At 37.9% G+C, this 22,242-nt stretch overlaps 1 protein-coding gene across 8 annotated transcripts; it reads right to left on the minus strand.

The window, feature by feature from the left end:
• Positions 1–724: 724 nt before the first annotated feature.
• On the minus strand, positions 725–22,242 carry sun1a (Sad1 and UNC84 domain containing 1a). Of its 8 annotated transcripts, XM_089122055.1 has the most exons (23): positions 17,988–18,114; positions 16,042–16,218; positions 14,350–14,546; positions 14,219–14,245; positions 13,594–13,827; positions 13,217–13,321; positions 11,525–11,644; positions 11,018–11,095; positions 10,252–10,332; positions 9,496–9,594; positions 8,453–8,501; positions 8,120–8,175; positions 7,876–8,018; positions 6,452–6,715; positions 5,227–5,319; positions 4,941–5,014; positions 4,688–4,832; positions 3,746–4,012; positions 3,558–3,642; positions 2,867–2,982; positions 2,585–2,752; positions 1,720–1,812; positions 725–1,401 (listed from the first exon to the last, which is right to left on the minus strand). In XM_089122055.1, the coding sequence occupies exons 1-23, from the start codon at positions 18,035–18,037 to the stop codon at positions 1,285–1,287; spliced, it is 2,838 nt and encodes a 945-aa protein (XP_088978181.1). In that variant the 5' UTR covers positions 18,038–18,114; the 3' UTR covers positions 725–1,284. The 8 variants fall into 8 exon arrangements, with proteins under 8 accessions (XP_088978181.1, XP_088978176.1, XP_088978178.1 ...); XM_089122050.1 differs by lacking the exons at positions 9,496–9,594; positions 17,988–18,114 and adding an exon at positions 22,069–22,242; XM_089122052.1 differs by lacking the exons at positions 9,496–9,594; positions 17,988–18,114 and adding an exon at positions 21,639–21,795.

Consider the following 22,242-nt stretch of genomic DNA (forward strand, 5'->3'; position numbering starts at 1 on the left):
GATGAAATTCTTGAAATAGCCTGTAATGTAAATAAATGAGATATTATTAAATGTTTTTAATAACAGTATAGCAGACTACTTACATAACATGCAAATAAGTATCAGTTGTCACTATATTCCAAATAATGTCTCAGTAAGATCATATTATAATACTTCAAAAGGTCAACATTTAATGCAATGTTATACAATGCTAAAACGTAATTAACAACAACAAAAGTTTATTGGTAAGTAAACCATAGTTGCTTCAATCCAGTTAATCTCAATCTTGAAATAATATACAATGTTTTCTTATATTTACTTTATATAAAAAAAAGATTTCACTGCAAAAAGCCACAACCTAAAGATGGACATCTTTACAATTCTACCAAAAGGCCTTTTATTTGCTTTCAAAAACAAACAAACAACAGAAGGCATTTAGTAGACCGTAAACAACAGGAGTTGAAGGATGATTTTAATGTTTCATTTTTGACGTGGAACAACATATTAGAAAGTCTCAGTTTAGTGCTTAACTCTTAGTGCAAGTCTACTGTTTATTAAACTAAAGACTGTTTAAAAATAATACATATGCTACACATAATTAAATCATAACTATTTATTTATTTTGTTGGCAGTGAAGTTTGCCACAAAGCAGAAAGACTTGATTTATCAGCACTAAGTAGGCTATTCTCTATTCTCTCCTGTCAAAAATGACTTTACCTTATACACAATAAATGCACCCAAATCCTTTTTTAAAATAATAAAAAATAGAATTTTATTTGAAAAGCCAACCTATAAAGATCACATGGCAATTACAAAATCCTTTGCATAAAGATCATGAATATCCAAACTCACTAACTTAAATACAAAAAAATAAATAGTTATATTTCTCTAGCCATTCTTCAATAGGGCACATATCAGCTAGCAAAAAAAAAAAAAAAATGAAAAGCACAAAATTGAACTTATAAACAAAATTTACATTTAGTCTAAAATACATTCTGCACTGGTTTGTTCGTAGAATTGTCATGCATTTTTTGCTGGTGAATTCTAACAGATATATTAAATGATAATAATAAATAAACCCTGATGACAGACAAAATTGGAAACAGTGTGATGCATCAGAATGAGACGAGTGCAAGTGCCGATTCTGACCTTGAGGCCTAACAGTACATGTACCAGCATGCAATCATATATTAACTGTGTAGCTCTATGGCACATTATTTGTTTCTTAAGAGTGACTATTCCTCTTTTTTCCAGTGCATGAGTGACAAATTGTCAGGAGTTCATAATGTCCCAAGTGCCTGTAAGTCATTCATCAACAAGCTTCCCATGCACCCGGAAACGGTACACACAAGTGTATTCAGGATGACCCCAGTTAGACAACACTCTCATCTCAATGATCTGAAAAGCTCTCGTCACCTCCTCCTTGAAGACAGAGATACAGAATTACAAGTTTAGGCAAGAGTCATCAAAATCCAAAAAAAGACTACAAATAAACACCGTCTCAACACCAGAGGTGGCTAAACTACTACTTTTTTTTTTTGTAAATTTACATGCCCTTGTATTCTTTAATCTTTAAAGTAATGGACGAGTAAATTTCATAATTTTAATTTCCGGGGAAACTACTCCTTTAAAGCATCCGGCTCCATGACAGTCCATCAGCCAATCAGTTACGGCTTGATTTAATTATTATGACGCAACAGGCTGATTAAATGACTGAAATAACAAAATCACAATACTTACAGAGACCAAGAAGGTCTGAAGAGCATCTCCATCTTCTTCATAGACAAACTGTCCGAGCAACTGCCCCTCTTCCTGCTGCTCTTCATCAAGACCCTTTAACAGAACACAGACTTTCTTTTTACTTTGACTCCAAGTCATCCTTTGTCTAATATATTGAAAGTAGTCAGTCAGTGCTGGGTAGTAACTGCTTATATGTAACCTGGATTATGTAATCAGAGCCAACATTTAAATGCTTGTAATTATGCAAGAATACAGTTACTTTTTTATTGAATTCATTATTAATTAATAAAAAATGGCTACAAATTATTCTTTAAATTTTCCTTTATCAAAAGTTGTGTGGAATTGCACACAGATCAGCCACTAGTCAGGCTAGGCGACTATAAATAGTGAGCACAGCATAAAATATTAATCTTTAGAGGAAAAAAAAAAATTTCAAATCAATGTTATAAACAAGTCCGGACAAAAGTCTCAATCTATTACATTACTAAATACAAATTACATTACCTAAAATGTGTAATGGAGTACAATTTGCAAATCTACTCAGCACTGTAGACATTTGAAAACCAGGAAACTTTATATAATAAAAAATAAAAAAGGTTTGGGAAACTATAGATATCATTTCCTCCAGTGGATATACACTACTGGTCAGTTCAATCAAATAAATGCAGCCTTGCTGAACAAAAGATACTTTCAAAAACAAAACAATCAATTATCCCAAACAAATGAGTGGTAGTGTACTGTATGTTGTTCTAGTTTTACTTTACAATATGTTATTTGCCAAAAGAGCTCATTTTTATTAAAAAGGAAAATCTTATTCATTGAATATATTCACTGGAGAGATGTATAAACCCTGATATGTACTTACATATACATTGAAGTCTCGTGGGGCACTGCTAATGTTGCCGGTGGGCGACAGGGATTTGGGAATATGATCCAGAGAAAAGGCTGTCGGCACGATCTTCATGGACAAGCCGATCACCAGATAACCATATGAACCTTTAAATGCCCAGCAGTTCCCAGGATGCACGTCTGGCTGAAGGGACAAATGGATGAAGAGAAACAGTGATAAATACAAGAGAAAGTGACCATTGGAAATCAAAGCTTGAGTTTACAAATGAATACATGTGAATTCTCCAAAGTTTCAGACCTGTATGACTACACGTGGTGACTGAGAGAAATACCACAGCGGGACACCAAACAGACTCATCAGTGCTGTTTTGGTGTTGAAGGACTCTGAGCAACGAGTGCTTATGATGCTGCCCCCTACAGACACAAAGAAATGCAGATCTCGTCACATTTAGGCTAGTATCATGCATTAGAAGTTCGGCCAACAGTCTGTGGGCGTGACGTCTGAGGCTAAGGCATACAAAATGGGAAACACTTTCAAAGTAAACATGAGATTCAGTCGTCATGTGATTGGTTGAATTCTACAGGCTTTCAAGGAGACGTGTATCGCGTGTCCGCCTGTCGTGACGGCAAGCCCCCTCATGGAATAAGAAGAGTTGTTCACAGCTGTGACAATGAGCGCTTATCATGACCAACTAAACCAACCAACTTTCATTAACTTTATATTTTCAAGCCACTAAACATAATGCTGAAGAAAGCTGCAATGGAGCCGTCAGTCTGAAGGACTTGATCGAACTGATGTGACTTCATTTGAAGTCAGTTTTGAGAGTTCCGGAAAAGTTTGCTTTGGCTATTAAACACCTTTGTACTACCATTGGCCCGTGGCGATTACATAATAGGTAGGTTTCCCAATCTCTAATTCGGTGTTGTACAGTCCTATGATAAGCGAAAAACTATTTAAAATCCACCCATAGTTAACATCATTACTATACCTCCAGATTCCAATGCATAGTCCACCAGACCAGTGCGGTCTTCAGAATAGAGTTTCATAGCATTGTTGACAATCAACTGTACATCCTGTGGAGAAAGAATTCAACAAAACACAAAAGCAGCATTACATATCCGACTATAATGGGTTACTTATTAATTAGCATTCTCAAACAAGTTCTCAAAAGCTTACTTTTTCAGAAAGGCCTGCCTCTCCTGTGGCGTGTAGTACAGTTTGAGTGATTGTCTCTTTAGAAGGCCTTGACTTGCCCTCCTCTACCTGAAGGGACAGGTTACCCAGAATGCTGCTCTCCAGCACGCTGAGTGAAGCCTGCAGTTCAGTGGTGCTCACAAAGTGATCAGAGAGCCACTGCAGGAGAGATTCAGGAAGCTCCAGCTCTGCTGCTCGGTCACTGCCGTAAAACAGAGACTTGATTTCCCTTTCCACCTGCTCCGACACCTGCAAGAGAACAGATCCAGGAGTTAGGACACCATTTAAGACGGTTCTGACTGAGCTGCCTTTTGGTATATTACAACTCATGTTTAGTTGTCATCTCATTTAGTTGTCAAAAAAAAAAAAAAAGATATTCTTTGAAACCTTAAATAATACTCGTTTCAACTGCTGCAAAGCAAATGTGATGCAATACATTTTATTTTAATATACATGAAATTTATAAGACCATATAATAGGAGATGTACCAGTATTAATCACAGATTAATTCAATCAACAATGAAAATCCCATGGTCATTGTTTCTCCTTTGGCTACTCATGAACAACAAAGTGAAAAACAACTGAAATGGGCATCACGGCGATGCAATACGGAATGCACGATGAGGTGGACATAACCAGCGATCGTTGCCAGCTGTTTTACGGAAGCCCGGAATGTTGTCCGTTGCTCTGATTGGTTGTAGGGCTATCCAATTGAGTAGAGGCATTTTCTTTCCCGGTTCGGTTGAAACGCGCCCCATAATCACAGCCCAATGGAGCAGTGTCAGACTCACATTCTGACTAGAATAGGAGTAAGACGACGTCACGCTAAAAAACTAGGTGGTTTTTAGAAAGGTTAAACATTTCAGGTATAAAAACTAGGCACTGCCAACACGATAGATAACAGATTGCATAGAGAGAACTTACTGAGGTTGAAAAGGAGGCCAGCTGCTCACATTTGTCTCTGCATCCCACCAGCCCCTGCACATCATCTCTGATGCGCTCCAAAGCCTCCTCTAGCCTCCTCACCTCTGCCAGCAAAACCTCACTGGAGCCGCTTTCATCCTCCTCGCTGAAGAGAAACACACGTTTTACATTACTATATCCATTTACATGGAGTAGCAGGAATATTACTTAAATGTTTGAAAGACATCATCGTTGACCATTTAAAGATATTAACCTGTGAGGATCAGGGGTGGGCGACTCAGCCTCAGGAATCTTTTGTAATGCAGGCTCTTGTTTTCTCTGCAGCTCCTAAATTGAACATTAAATTGAATCAACAGTTCTGCTGAAACTGTTGAACGTTGCTTATTGAATTAGAGGTCATTATATCACTATCAAAAAGCATGGGTGATGTAAAAGTTCAGAGTAACTTTGGGCCAGTGGTTTAGAGCCTTCCACAACAAACTAATTCCAGCAGCATGCTGATATAAACCAGCTTGTGTGTTCCTGGGACAATGTCACACCTCAGTTTTGCGTGCCAATTTCTGGAGCAGAGCCTCAGCTTCAGCAAGTCGAGCATTCTCTGACTGTTGCTCTTCTGCGTGCTTTTCCTGACGCTGCAGACAGAAGCAAAAAAAAAAGATCAAATCAGGAACTAATTTGCTAAACAAGGACTTAAGTATTCTTCAATTAACTGAATTTAATCACAAAAGAAAGGTATTACGTAACGTATAACTGAAAATTAAACCAAAAACAATATTAATGTTATGTCAGGATATTAATCTCCAGTCGTCTCTGTGCTCTGCACAGCTGGGAGTGAGTTTAGCTCACCCAAGTTACTCTTTTAATGTAAACATAAAAATTGAGAAATATGCAGGTAACAATATACACTACAGTTCACAAGTTTGGGGTCAGATTTAAAAAAAAAAAAAAAAAAAAAAATGACGTTCTTGAAGCTAGTCTCTTACACCATGTCTTAACCAGTGCAATGCGATAAGATTCCAGTAATTTCTCTGCAACTATGACACACAAAAAGCCTGCCCACACACTCTTCTGATTGGCTGTTTTATTTTTTTGCAAGCACACTGCACTAGCAACGAAGTGGTTAAGTACATGTTAAAATGCTGTATGTTTATTTAATTTGATTATTATGACCATAATCGTTTCAGTACCTCAATTTGTTTTTTAATGTTCAAACGGTTAACTCAATGTGAACAAAAGTTTATTAATTATAAACAGTATAGCAGTCTACGTGCATAAAAATAAAAATTGTCACTATATCCCCCAATACTATGTCTTATGATAATTAAATGCTTAGTTTTGTGTTCCCCTTGATACAAAGTCAAACAACCGATGCAATGTAATGCAATGGTGATTGGGAGATCTTAAAACTGATGCATCATATTTGATACTCGCATTTGAACATGATTTTTACAAAAATTATGCATTAAAGCAATCCCAAGTTGCTGCACTCCACTACACTCTCATCTTGAAATATACAAGTTATTCTTACGTCTACTTAATAAATATCTAAAGATTTCACCACAAAAAGACAAGTGTACCACGACCTGCAAGACATTTTTTACAATTATAATAAAAAGGCCTTTTACTTGCTAAAAAAGTATGAACTATTAATCAGATGAAAGGTTAACAGGCTTTTTAAAGTTTTATCATGCTGATAAATTAGAGGTCTTAGAAATGTGCATAATTATGAAGCAATAGGCTTTATGGGATTAAGCATGTTGTCACCTGTCGGGTGTTCTTGGCCTCTTTCTGCACTTCTCCCTTCAGGAGGCTGAATCTCTCCTCCAGCAGGTCTCCTATCCACTGGCCCAGGCTCTCTCGGTCTGTGTGTCTGTGAAGCTCTGATCGCAGTGTGTTATACAGACTGAGAACTTCAGTGTGCTGCTCTTCCTGCCTGATCAAACCCCCTGCCACTCGATCCCACAGCTGAGACAAGCTCTCCTCCAAATGCATCAGCCTTTCTGCTTCTACTGACAGCACTGAGGGCTTCTAAGAGGAGTGAGACATGGAAGGGGAAGATGAACACCTTAAAACAATGTGCTTATACTTTTACATGGTAACACATTTAGATCTACATTAAGCATCAACCAAAACATGAAAAAAACAAACAAACAAACACATTTGCTCATTAAAATTGGTCATATAGCCCTACTACTGGGATGAGACTGCCCCCTACCTGAGCCAAGACCGCCTGGCTATTCTTATTTATATATATTTTTTTTAACATGTTCAAGAGCCCCTGTGATGGAAATCATTGCTTTAATGTTGTTTATATGCCTATGTGATTTTTTTTTTTAAATATGCTTTAAGACCATATGCAAATTCACCTTATTTTTTCCTTAAAACTGCAGTTTACCAAAGACAGTCTCAAAAACACTGTTTGAAATCACCCATTCTCTACTTCACAAACATGTAACCAATTACATCTTGATTGTGAGGGGGGAGATTTGGGGCTTTAGCATTTCATTACTATGCTAAGAAATGGGGAGTCTCAAGAAGCAAGAATATCCTGGCATATTTTTCTGGTGATATGAAACATCTGGTAGATTTAGCAATACACTGGGTGAATTATGTATATTGTTTCTAAGGATAGTCATTTTTTTAGAAAGCAGCTGTCTGACTCTGATATGGCGAATCGGAACATGGTTTGTGTACCATTAGAAACAGATTATTAGCTCTTTGCTAACAGTCAAGCAAAAGCCTAATCTTATCAATTACCATTATGTGTCTGACGTTGTAGAGCGATACATAAAATGCGTTAAAATTCTGATACATCGAATTGTAGACGAACCCGTTTAATTCACTCCTCCTCTTTCTTCTGAATCAAATTCTGAATTAAAGCAGTATTTCCATTTGTCATTGTGCAGCGTTTACTACAGTAAAGTGAGAGTGAATCATGTAGTTAGAAGCTTGTGATTAAGTGGCGACAGGGACCAATTCGCATTTGTCATTGTGCAGCGTTTACTACAGTAAAGTGAGAGTGAATCATGTAGTTAGAAGCTTGTGATTAAGTGGCGACAGGGACCAATTCGCATATTTATGGGTCTGCATATACTAAATGAAGCAAGGGTGTAGTAATATTTTGGCATTTGTAAAGTCTACTTAACTAGCTACCATACTCAAGTAATACCTTGAAAGCTAAATACTACCTGAGAGGCCGAGTCAGTGGGAGTTTGTCCCTTCTCGGAGTCGCCCATGATCGGAGGGTTGAGATGGGATGAGTCCCTCCACTGCATCACATTAACAGCAGGCAGCATGGCCACCAGTCCAGAAGGCCCCCAGTAGCACAGAGCTATCAGGAACAGCACAGAAGAAACATGTGGAAAGATGAGGATGCAGGATTTCATTTCCATTTAGACCAATAGCCAGTAACAAATAGTATGGTATGCTCACCAAAGAACAGAAGGAAAGGTACAAGAAACAGGACTTTTGAAAGCATAGGGAGAGCCCTGGAAGAGAAGATGGTGACCAGTTACATTTTGTTAGTCCAGTTGTACTTCAACACACTGGCAGAGTTTTGGCCACTGCTCAAAATATGAAATTATTAAATTGACAAGCTTATTTAACCACACTGACTGGACATGCATTTGACACTAGATATGCATCCATCCACCTACCTATTTTCATATGCATTTTGGGATATTACTTAAAAAAAAAACACAACACCACGGTGGATTAAAATGGCAAGATGCGCTTAATTTAAATATGCATAAAAACAAATCTTACTTTGCAAAGAAATTGACAAGCCAAAAGAAACTTCCTGAGGTTGCCCTCCCTGGAAACAGACACACAGAGTACAAGATGATTAAAAACTGACTGAAGTGTGTACACTAATATAGAGCAAAGATTGGGGTTAGGGTGCACAGCGGGAAGTCATGCTCATTCACAAGAGATTGGAAAAAAGCTGACAAACTGCACAGATTTTGCACTTAATAGTTTTCATCCTGTAAAAAGACATGCCTCCTAAAATTAGAGTACATGAAACATACTGTACAGAGTAAGGTCCAGATATTTGAGACTATTGAAAACACTTCCATTTTGCATTTTTCTAAAGTCATAGATATAAATTCAATGTAGTCTGAATCCGATTTTTCTTGATTTTATAACAAGTTCATTGTACTACGAAAATACTGTAAAACTTCAAAACATCCACCCTTATCCATTCATTAAAAATCTAAATATCTTGCTCTAAAACAGAGGCTAAAATTAAGGTATGGGGAGGTTCAAAATGAAAGTGCAGAATTTCACATGCAAAGAGGATGTTTACATAAATGTGAACTGGCCCTTTTTAGCTGTTGTGCCTTTAAGACATTTAAGGACAAGACCGGATGAAAAAGGCTGAAAATATCAAGAAATGGTGCACATCAAGAAAAGACACTCCACCTAAAAAAACAGCAAAGGGGTTTAAGAGGGTAAAAGCACATGTACGCAACCCTCAAATAAATTAATATGGTCCTGAGAGCAAAACTAAAAAGGAATGTTATAACTACACCAAGTGGATATGCAGGAGAGTCCCACATGGAATCAGACCATTAGAGCCACAGACAAAAAGGGGGAGAGAAAGCAAAAGTAGCCATGCAAGGACATCTGAAAGCTCTTCAACAGGACGAACCCACAACTGCTAGGGAACAAACTGCCCTGACCACAACCTGAAAGACATTGATGCGGGGAAGGAGTTCAGAGCAGCATTTATGGGCTTGCCCACCACTTCCAAACCAGAAGCTCTAGGACGGACCAGGACTGAGGGTAAGAAGTGATAAGCATATAACCTGTCAAAACTATGAGCCACCATAATGTCCCTACAGGCTTCTGTTCCTGGGAAGACTGGGTGTCCTTTGCAAAATTATGTTTCCTTTTGCAGTCATCACCTGTTAGGATCAGTGTACGGTTGAAAATGAATAATCTGTAGGCTAAAGTTTTACTTCTACAATTGTTTTGCTGCCGTCTTCAACCAATGTAACGTCCACCACTGTAACATTTTAAAAAGAGGCTGTAACAGTGTTTAGTGTGCAAACACTGAGCCTGTGATATCTACATTCATATATGCATCACTAGCATTATACATGACATGAGGGTATACAACTGGCTCTGCTACACAACCCAGTGAGCCTCTCTAGGCATCAACCTACTAAGGTCACATTTAAACAATCAGTTTTTCCAGTTACCAATGTGGATGCACAGCAAGCGTGGCTTTCTGAGGGTGGATTAAACCATTACATCTACACTGATTTATTTGCTAGGGTAAGGGATCCAATTTGCATGGCAGTATTTCTCAATCACCAATAGTAATTGAACTGGAATCGAATAAGCGGCTGATTGTGTAAAAAGCGCAGGGATTTTGATGCACTGATTACAATTATGTTTGTTTCATTTTGAATTGTAAATCAACATTTTTATCGCTTTTTTTTTATTTGATCCAAACAATCAATTAGCACAGTTAATAGCATGCCATTAAAAACATATGACTTTCAGATATTTTTCCACCTAAAGTTGCTACTATAGGAAAGTCAAGAATGTGTACTTACACAGTATGCCGCTGAACTTTGGCTGCTCCTTTTGCAGCACTACCTCTTTCACACTCATACTGCTGTAGTATTTCTGATTGCCTATGACGGATCAGAAAGAGAACAAACAAACATTAGATGAAATCAAGAGTTCTGTACCAGTCTCGCTCCATCCCTCCAATCATAGCTCTGCAAAGACAGACTCGAGCACAAAGAGATTTGCATGTAACCAAGGCAGTGCTCATAGTGGAGAGGCACATTTGTTTATGCGCAGTGTAATCATGCTTGGCAGAACATCTGCAGGAGAAGAAAAGTTTAAGGTTATAGTGGATGTAGGCGGCCAAACACCATGGAAGACATGTGGAGACTAATGCGGCCTGTTAAATGAGTGCGAGAGGGTGAGAAAGGTCCATCAGGAAACAGCTGCTCTGCATACCCCAAGGCACCATGGGACTGCTGATGGGTAAAACCTAAAAGTGATTGTCTCACAGATTCCTCGACCAATTTAATGATTTAAAGAAAGTGTTCAGGGGATTTTTTTTTTTGTAGAGATCTTGAGAAATTTTGGATAAACTAAATCGATTCGTGGAAAGTGCTCTATAGTACACTTCCTAAGAACAGATAAAAATTTAAAAAGCGATGTGAACACTACGAACACTTGAACACTGTTGAGCCATAAAATAACAAAACGGCCTCTGTGGTGGGTTCTATTCAATGCCACAAGTGACAAAGATACACTTCCCCTTTTAGGGTGACTTCAACACGGTAATAAAAACCACTTACTAACCTGGGTTACGCACGGTTATATCCATTATCGCAACTTCAATTTCAAGACGATGTAAAGCTGGTAACCTTTGCATGATGCCTGCAAGGATACCAGAAAGGGGCCATTTACATCAGGGCTCCTCAACTGCATTTGCTTTGAGGACCAGATTATTAAACTGAAAGATTTAAGGTAGACAAATATTTCGAGGAGTATTTTCCTAGCCTCAAACAAGCCCTGGTCCAGCAGTTCATGATTTAGAAGCGTTCCTGTAAATCGTTTGTTGCAGAGAACAGGTCAGTCGCTTTTCAAGAGCCTAGTTGAGAACCAATAACCAAACATTTCTATAAAACCCAGAAAAAAAAATAGCCTCAAAAATCCCTAAATGAATAATTTTCTCTGGAAATTTATTGTCACACCTTTAAGAGTGCGAGTTCTTTAAGATGACGTTTCTGGTTGTTTGTACAGTGTGCACAGTAGTTAGGTTAAGTGGACATAATCCAGTCACCAGAGGGTCTGAAAAATCAATACCTCTGTTAGTATAGCCATTTGTAGCTCTCTTCTTCAGCATCTTCTTCAGCACAGTGGCTGTGGAGCGAGCAACTCCATTACACACTCGCACAAACCAGTGAAACACTGATGACAGCAGGCCTGGAGAAATAGACTGATATTAAACCAACACAAACTGATGGAGCTGTCTGGAGAGACTGGACTGAGTAACATGTTCCTGAAATCAACATCCTTGTTGATCCTGGAACATCACAAACTGTAAAACGATCCATCAAATCTGATTGGTTGATAGTAAAGTTTAGGCTTACAACAAGGGTTAGGGGCTTCTACATCTTTCTTATTCACCTATCATTGTCTTCACCTCAGATTTTAGGGATAAGTTATGGGTAGGGTTAGGTATAGGTTTGGACAGGAACGTTGTTCCAGGATCAACAAAAGACATTAAAACCAAGGTATATCTCTCTAACGCAGCAGAAATCACAATGATCAAGCAGAGAGCGAGTGACAGTGGTTGTGGAGAACATCTCTCCCTAATAGGCTGCTTTGCATGCATACAGAGAGTAGCTCAGCCAGGCACATGCTTTGGGTGCTCAAGCCCTTGCCCTTTTTCAAAATTAAAAGTAATTTCTTTCAAAAAAAAAAAAAAGAAGAAAATTACTGACCCAAAACTTTTGAATGGTAGTGTTTATTGGTACAAAAAACTTTTTATTGAAAGAATCCTGAAAAAAAAGTATCCAAGTATTTCACAATATTACTTTTTTCTGTATTTTGATCAAATAAATGCATGCTTGAAGAGCAAGAGACTTCTTTTAAAAACGTTATAAAGAGTAATGCATCCAAACTTTTGACCGGTACACAAACAAACATGCATCCTTTTTTTTACATTTGAGCCCCAACCTATGAGGAACTCTCTGCATGTCCCTGGGTCCTACATGTCAAAGTCCCAAAACAAACTATGCAAGTACATGAACACAAAAGCATTCTAGTCATTTGAAGGGAACTATCGCCCCCTTGAGTTTTGTGTGTTTCGTTTTCAATGCCATGTCAGCTTTTGAGGCTTTTTTCATGGCAAGGAAAAAACGAAAATAATGGTAAAAATGGTTAGTTTTTTTACAATTACATTTTTGGCTAAAAACTCAAACTACATTTTCACCCCCTTGAGCACTGATGTCACTACATTAAAGCACGTACAATCAGACAATGTTTGCAATTTTGTAGACTTCAAGTGAGCACATGTACTTGCATTAAATGTCTTAATGGTTCAGAGTCTCTACTTAACCCTGAAAGATATCCCGTGAGATTAGACAAGATTTTCCTATCCTCTTGATATCTACAGAGGTATAAAATGTCCCCATTAAAGTGAAGAAACTAGTGAAAAATGTAAAAACATTAAAGGTGCACCATGCAGAAATTTTGCAATTTGTGAGTAAGTTTAGCCACCTTCAGTATAGCTTGCTAATAAACAATTATCCTGGGCTAATCCTGGGCTATAAACCTGGGCTACACCCCAGGCCAAGTAAAAAAAAAAAAAAGGGGGTTGAGATTCATAAAAAGAGGGTTGAGATTCAGCATGGTGCACCTTTAAGTATTCAGTTAGTTTTATGTCCCGACAGTGAAAACATGAAGCAGGTGAAAGATTCCCAAACAGGCATAAACCATCAGTGAGAAACACCACAAACTACAGAGGTGAACACCAGACTAAAAGGCTGATACCTTTGAGTAGAGTCACCTGCATCAGCAGTGTGCATATGTACACCACAAATGCAGCAATTCGCCCACTGCCATGAAGGCACATCTCAGACAACATCCCCAGTACCCCTGCAGACACAATGAAGCCAAGCCTGCTCGTTTCTTTCAATATTACTTATAACAGACATGTTATCTCAGAAGCATCCAAAGAACGGACAGACTCGTGAGGCACGTTTCCAGACACCAGGAAGAACCTGACGACATGGACGTGACAAAGACAGTTGAGTTTGCACTACATTAGGAACGCATGCATAATGTAATGTGCTTCAAATTACCAAAAAAGGGGGACAGAAATGCTTACACTGCAGGTGTGTAAAAGACTTGAATTTTCAAACACTCACCTGGCTTGTGTCTGCGATTGTTGTCCCTGCAGTACAATGTAGTCTTTGGAAAGGAATCTGTGCTGGGTTTCTCCGTTAACGACGCCTGATGGCCAGGATTAGGATTATTAGGAAGGAAACTGTCGTTCTTGGAGGGAGAGGTGATGGGGCAGTCTTTGCAGAGGTAGCCATTCTGTGCTGTAGAAGTCTGTGTTTTGGCCTCCACTGTGCTGTGGTGTGCAATGATAGTTTGGTCTGAAATAAAAATCCCAAAATAGTTCAACCAAAACCAACCACAGGATAAAAAAATCACAACATAAAAAAAGCTATATTGATAAACAAATCACTAATACCAAGATCTAATCCTCTATCTCTCCCTCTATCCTTTTATCCCTCCATTCATCCTTTTATTCCATCTAATATCCATTCCTCTACCATCCAATCCCCTCTCCATCCCTCTATCTTTCCATCCACACCTCTCTCCATCCATCCATCCATCCATCCATCCATCCATCCAGCCATCCAATAGAAGCACATCAATAAAAGCATATGAACTCATGGTCTGTCTTTGTTTATTGGCTAATATTAACCCACTTAACCTATTCTCTGATCTAAGAGAATATGTTGAGCTGGAGCACAAACTTACCCTTGATGTCACAGTCTTCATCCAAACCTAATTATTAAAAAGTAAATAAATTCACAAATCAATGCTTCAGCTGTCCATCAATCTCAGTTCATTTAAACTCAAGAGTACAGCACTGGCCTGTTGGCACTGACCCCAGAAGCTGTCAACTACAGTGCGTTCCTGTATAGAGGACTCATCTAGCAGAGAGGACAGCAGAGAGGCATCACTGGGGGCACAACTGTTGATGGTGCTGTAATGGGCTTGGAGGACTGACGGTGTGGCAGACCTTGGTGTTTGAGCAATCTGTGTTGACCCTAAAACAGAGTGATAAGCTCTTCTGCTTAGAGTCCTACAATAGAAAGAGAGAGAATAAAAGCAAAAATATAGATAAATGGGAGCTTGAAATAAGTGTACAATATTCATAAGCATATCTAATGTGCTTCTACATATATATACACACACACAACACACAATTTAAATGCTATAATACTTTAGTCATTCATAACTCTGCTGTGCTCTAAGCACGGTCAAAATAAAATCTTTTTTAAGAATCAGACTATGATCATCTAATTGGGGAATACATATCAAAGTCTACACCTTTCTTAAAGGGATACTCCACCCAAAAATGAAAATTCTGTCATCATTTACTCACCGTTAAGTTGTTGCAAACCGGTATGAGTTTCTTTCTTCTGCTGAACACAGAAGATATTTTGAAGAACGATTGGAACCAAACAGTTGTGGGGCACCATTGACTTCCATAGTTTTATTACTATGGAAGTCAATGGCGCCCCACAACTGTTTGGTTACAATCATTCTTCAAAATATCTTCCATTGCGTTCAGCAGAAGGGGAAAAAAAAAAAAAAAACTCATACAGGTTTGCAACAATTTGAGGGTGAGTAAATGACAGAATTTTCATTTTTTTGGGTGGAGTATCCCTTTAACTTTTACCTCCAAATCCTGTTGCAATCTGTACAAGCAATTGAAATCAAGACCGCACCCAAATGCACATTGTTTTTTTGCATGACTCAATACAACACAGGTCCTGTACACAGCCAACATGTTATTTTTATCTGTCATGCATCTATCAATGAGTGCTTGAGATTGCTTGAGTGTGTGGAATGGAGTCATTAAGTGTGTGACAGTCGCTTAGCGTATGATGCAGAGTTTTTCCTCATTATCAACTGTATGCTGCAATATGATGACATGTATCAATTTCTTTTACAATTGCTTACAACACACAACGAGGATAATCACATATTCAGGCATTTTGAATTCATTTTAAAATTAATGTCCATTCAAGCTCAAAAAGAAAAATGAATTCGGTTTACACTGACTGTGTGCGCACAGTAAACAGCGCGTGCCAGTGGGCAGGGACAAAGACGCATAGATGTAGTAGTAGGTGTTGAATTGATTCTGCAGAGGCAGTCTTTTGTCAATGTGACAATTCCAAACAAGCTGGTTTTCTGAGATTGTTTCAATAAGGCATTTTTGGACTTACAGAATGTTTTTACAGTAAAATGACCTTTACATGTCAAATAATTGTGATTTCTCAATTCATGACCCCTTTCAAATCCGTTCAGATTTTAAAACTAGGCATATTAGTGAATTCCAGCCTTTAAGCTCCAAGACTAAAAAACTACTTAGATTTAGTTTATTTAGTTTAGTACAACAATGTAAGTTTTGTTTTAGTTTTCTACAATGTCATTTAAATTGTAGCTTTCCTCTGCATCTTCTCCAATTTCAGTTGATCATTGATGTCTTTTCCTCTAAACTTTTGTCAACATTAAAAGTTTCATCCTTTTGCTTAATTTACTGCTGATTTTTATGTGCAAACTGTACTCACTTATTATCACGGCTGTAGACGGCGCTGTGGTGGAGTGCCGAGTCAAGCAAACTATCGTCTCCATATTGACTCGTGGTGGTGTGCAGACGGAGACTGCGTCTGGACATCCTGGGCGACTCGTAGACGGGCCCAATCCTGAGCTCGCTCTCAAAATCTAGCACTGAAGAGTAGCTGGAACTGATAGAGAGAGAGAGAGAGAGAGAGAGAGAGAGAGAGAGAGAGAGAGAGAGAAAAGTGACAGAATTATAAACATCAGCTACAAAACAGACAATCAATTATACCAAGGGGGTGTAGAATGCTTGATTATGAATGGTGGACAAATGTTCTAAGTTGCAATTATTTTTTAGCAAACACACAGTATGAAATAGTTCCAGGTCTGTCACCGGAATTACAATTGCATAATATCACCTATAACAGCAAAAGAATCATAAATTCACTGACTGAGCAAACAGGACATAATATAAAAATGCTGAACTCTTTCTGTGTTTTCCTCCCAAATTATCTTCTATGGAAATCACATTTTCTTTCTCTGCATGCAAATACACGCAGGGATGTGCAAGTCAACTTGACAACCGCCGCACCACAGTAACACCAAAACATGAACATTACAACTGAAGTGAAGCACACAGCCATATCTACAAAAGAAATAAGTTGCAATTAAATCGATCGCAACCATGGAAACATTTGGATTTGTGCCGAATAAGAGGTACTCGAGTCCATAAATGTCAGCCATGTCGGCTTTGTATTCAGATTTGCGATCTGGTCACCTGTTTTTTCACAAATTTAACTACATTCTATCAGCTGGACATGGAATCTCTTTCTTTTGCCAAATCGTCACTCGCGTCTCACCCATTTTAAAAAAGGGAAATATAAAAATGTATTTCTTTCATTCACTTTTAATTACTAAGTGGATCCTTTACACTGGCAAAGTAGAAAACGCTGTAGGAAAGATTACTTGCACATCAAATTTTATTTAACAGTTTTTCTTTGTTATTAGACTTGGTAAAGCACATTTCCCACACGGCAGTAATTTAGTTTCACTTTGCTGGCAACGACAACAAGTTGCACATGAACATCAGGAGAAGCTAAAGATATCAGACAAGACAAGAGATGGTCTCTGTCCTTGAAGCATACATATTTATGTATATAATCTTTTTTTTTTTTTTTTACATTTGACCAGTCAAGAGCAACAATCCGTAAAATAACTGAATTTGTGATCGTATTTAATACATTTATTAAGAATCAGTGTAGAGTTCATTTGAGTGAAGACCAAGCAAATATTTTTCACATATTATTGTAACAGTTTATGCTGAACAAAGTGTAATCTTTTGTTACAGTAATAAGCATTAAAGTTACTGTTACTTTAACACATTAAAGTAACAGAAACAAGCACAAATGTCAGGGCATGTCAAAAAACATCTCCAGGGCCCAGTAACCACCTAAGAATTGGATTGGACAGAACAGCTGATGAACACCAAAAAAAAAAAAAAAAAAAATCTGAAGACAGAAAATGAACTCCAAACCTGTAAACCACGCACTTAAGACATCACAGCAATACACTAAAAATTAAACAATGGGTCTGGTGACTGGTCCATTAACTGTGCAGTCACCACTTCAATGTTTCCAATCAGACAGTGCCAATGGTTTATGGGCAGAAGCCACTGCCATCTATCTCTCCAGGAACAATCCCAGCATTCACGTCTGTGAACTTTGGAGCAGTTCTGCTTGCTTGAGGTCTGACAGTATGACAAAGGCCATTCAGATAGCAGCTGCCGAGCAAAACGCACTGCAAACGCAAAACAGTAACCTGCCAATATAGAATTAACTTCAGCTTACCGCTGCTAAAGTTCCAGCCTTAAATTAAAATGTAAAAAATCTGGATTCTGGCTAATGCTTTATCAATATATATATTCAAACAAAGAAAGAAGAAAAAAAAAAGAACACACAGTACAGTCCAGCCCCAGCTCTCCAGATCCCACGAGTCGTCACTGGTCATCCCATGGGAAAAATCTGCATGCACTCACAGGCACAAGGAGCTCTGGAGGGATCAAGCGAATTAAAAAGGCTTGCTCTACTTCCTGTGTTTATCTCCTGTATACGTGACATGTGAGCCACTAAACATTCCCCGTCACTCCCTCATTACCCTCAGGATCTCTGTTGCCATGTATTCATTTTAAAGGCGCATCGCTGTACTTTGAACGGGTGATGAATTGCATCTGTATAACTGCTAAAGGAGGAAATCCAGAGTCAGACCCAGTTTACACCTGCTATTAATCTCTGGTGATCCAATCATGTGATCAGCCAAGAGACACAATGTGGTGTACACCGTGCAGTAACATGCGGGACTGAGCGATGATTTTCTTCTGATCCAGGGTCAGTGAGAGTGGATTTCAGGTTAGTTAATCTGTTATTTACAGGCTAGTTGTGCCTTTATGGCTTATTTATGCTAATGCTGGTTTTCTGAATGTTTAATCTATTGTTGTGAATTCTGTTGAATTTAAATTGCCAGAATGATTGACAATTTCGATGCATTGGCAGCAAGAATGCTTAAAAAAAATAAATAACCAATCAGTTTGTCATACCAAGACAGTCTGAGACTTAAATTTTAGCTTAAATAATTAAAGTCAAGAAATTACTCGGACAAGCTATTAGAGGACAAAAAATTGCAGAACAGTCACATTTTTGCCAATAAGTCACCAGGAATGTTTCTCAAAAACCTCTTCTTATGCACAAGAAGGTATGCGCGCAGCTCCTTCTGCAATCCAAGGTTCATTCATGCTATGTCCCAACACCTGCGATGAGATGACTAGCCTGTGAAGAAGATACGACTCAACGCCAGCGATATGTTATGCCCTAAATTAATACATGATTAACTAACTGTATTTTTTTTTCTATGTACATGTACATTTTCTATGAAATCCACTGTAAAGCTGCTTTGAAACAATATGTATTGTGAAATGCAGACACTGCAGACCTATACAACTAGCCGAGCTTTCGTGCTAAACACGAAGACTGTCGCGGTTTGCTCCTATAGCTTAGGATACTAGGGAAAAAACTAACTAACAAAAAAAATCAATAAAAATAGTGCGCAAGTGATTTGGTGAAAAGCAGAGAACAGCACAGCAATTCCTTCTCAACAAAAACAACAAGAGTATTGAGCGCGGTAGCCACTGGGTTTTAATATTCATAGATCATCTAGCATATGTGATGAAGGGGATCATTAGATTCTCTTCTCAGCTTGTAATTCCTCTCATACAACAAGAGTCACGCTAGGGATGGGCAACGATTAATCGTTGATATATGTGTGTGTGGTGGTGTGTATAATTAATTATTTTGTATATATAAATACTAACACATGCATGTATATATTTAAGAAAAATGTGTTCTTAATATATCAAATATTTATACATTATATATATATTTATGCATAATTAATATAAAGTATATACATGCAAATATTTCTTAAATATATACATGCATGTCTGTGTGTATATACAAAATAATTATACACACCACACACACATATATTACGTAAATTCGTATATTACGTACACACATATTACGTAAAGGTCGATTTCAAAGAATTTTGAAAGTGACACTTTGTGCAGCCAGTTGGTGGCGCCATGCCTTTCACTCACAATGGTCTATGTAGATCAGGGGTGCCCAACCCTGCTCCTGCCTCGACTGTCCTGCACAGTTCATCTCCAACCCTAATTAAACACACCTGCCTTTAATTTCCAAGTGACCCTGAAGACATTAATTGGTTGCTTCAGGTGTGTTTGATTAGTGTTGGAGATAAACTGTGAAGGACAGTCCATCGGCAGGAGCAGGGTTGGGCACCCCTGATGTAGATCAATGACAAAATATCTAAAATATCCAGGTAATAAAATGTTAAAACAAAATATTTATTAGAAGTCACTGGATTAGATAAAATCAAATTAACAAAACATTTCGGTGTTCATCCAAACACAACCTTTAGTTGTAAACAGGAAGTAACTCTGGCAAATATACAACTACTAGTCACATGAATAGCACACAAGTATAAGTCCCATGACTTCAGTTAACCACATAGTATGCTTCCCAGAGTAGATGGTATTCCTCGCCGCTTATGCTGTATGAACAGGTCTGAGTGCTCACTGCTCACACTCGGCAGGAGGGTGACCAGCATAAGTGGCAAGGAATACCATGTACTCTGGCAAGCATAGTAGCTCTAGTTCATTTAAGTTATTTGAATTTTTCTTGGACTCAGAATAGTCAAATCTTTTGATCAAAATCAATGCATGCAGAAGTTATGCATTTCAAAAGCCAACATAAAAACAAAACAATAGGGCCCTTTGCTACTTCGGGGTTGTGCCTAAAATAAATAAAATGCCAGCAAGCTCATACAACAGCAAAAATTGTACAATGTTGGCCCGGCTTACAATTTTCTTTACGTGTTGGATAACATATTTCAACCTCTATCTAAAACGAACACATACAGAGTGATGTTTCAGACTCTGACTCCCCCACACACTCTTACACAGACAGAGAGAGAGAGTGAAATGAGCATCTATGACTAAGCATTTTTAGAAAGGCTTTTTAGAAAGGAAAATTTGAGAGGAATTTGAGAGAATCATTAAATTATGAATAACTGACAGACATTTTGTGAATATTAAGTAATTTAAAAAAAGTAACTAGCCTAGTCTGATTTTAAAATGTAGCACTTTAAAATGTAATATAATCAATTTATAAGTATTTAATGTTAAGAATCTGATTACATATGATAATCATTTACTACTCTCATCACTATAGTGTGTGTGTGTGTGTGTGTGTGTGTAATCCAAATATAACCAGCCGACATTTGCTGACAATAAACATCTGCATGCAGGTGTAGAAAGAGTGCTCATTGTTCATTTACTGCAGACATTGTAACAATCCAAAGCTGGTTAAAAATTGACAAACTTGTCCTTTTAGTTTTACACCTGAGAGCACTGGCTCTTTTTGGAAGAACATAAATCAAGAAAACAGTAAATCTTGTACTCTCATGCATCAAACTATCAGCAATGTGCTAATGCATTCAAAATACAAGCAATACAGGCCAATGTCGTTGTATTATAATCATCTTAAGCAAGTACAGATAGACTTGGTCAAACTAAATTACAGCAAAAATACAATGCTCTACTAATAATAGTGAAGAGACAAACAGGACAAGCAAATCAGGTCTAACCTCTACATGAGTGTCTGATTCTCATAATACAAGAATTAAAGACAAGCTATTTACAATTTATATTATAAAAACACATCTTTTAACAACAAAAATCCCAACACAAGTTTAAGTCTTAGCTTGTGTGGACTAAAGGAGGATGCGAGCACAACGACAGACACTCTCTCATGAAATTGCAGTATAAGCATAATGTTTTTTTTTCTTCACATAATGCAGTGTAGATATATTAAAGCTATACAAATATGAAAAAAAAATATATAAAATAATTCTAAATATTTTAAGCAACTGTAAATCGCCCAGCAGTGTGTTGTATTATTACCAAAGCAGGTTTCATGATAATAACACGCGGTCTTCTCATAGAAATGCAGCGTCTATGGAGAAACGGGAGACTTACTCGGACGGGGCAGGTGGCCTCCAACCTCAAAATCCCAGCCTTCAACAGACGAAAAAGCACCAGTTTCACCGTTAAACCATTTTAATCCATATGTGGCTGCTGCCCTCCACCAGCTCAAATATCACATCATCAAGAGCGAGCGACTGAACGAGCCAATGAGAGGAGCATCGGCGTTCCGCCGCCAAATACAAACACTGATATACACACGGCAAACAGATCCAACATTAAATAAAACACAGCATTTCACTCACTGATGATTAATTAAACCGCACAAACCACATATGTAAAATGTATAATTTCCTATAACGGAAAAGGGAAAACTAGTTTTGGGTAACGTTAAGTTAAATATTGAATGTTAAATATTGAATCAACAGCACCTGTGGAGTTGACTAGCCAGTTAGCAGCTCAAACAGAACTTAAAGTAATTTACCTGCTCAAACGTCGTTATTTTTTTCTCAGATCAGATAGGAAAGCTGACTATAAGGACTGAACTATAGTTTAGCTTTGAACGTTCGTGAGTTGAATCGTCTTCGCATCACATTACAGTATGATATCGCGGGGCTAACAGTTGACTCGTTTCTCTAATTACGCCTCAGGTGGCGAT

Source organism: Pimephales promelas, chromosome 17 (assembly GCF_988280905.1).
Source record: "Pimephales promelas chromosome 17, fPimPro1.hap1.1, whole genome shotgun sequence".
NCBI classification, from domain to species: Eukaryota; Metazoa; Chordata; class Actinopteri; order Cypriniformes; family Leuciscidae; genus Pimephales; species Pimephales promelas.

Coding starts and splice junctions, on each gene's coding strand:
- sun1a (XM_089122055.1), bottom strand. CDS start 18,037: ATGACCAGTGACGACTCGTGGGATCTGGAGAGCTGGGGCTGGACTGTA. Junction 8,502..9,495: donor GTGGCTCATAGTTTTGACAG/GTTATATGCTTA, acceptor GTCTGTTTCCAG/GGAGGGCAACCTCAGGAAGT. Junction 5,320..6,451: donor AGGCCAAGAACACCCGACAG/GTGACAACATGC, acceptor TTCTGTCTGCAG/CGTCAGGAAAAGCACGCAGA.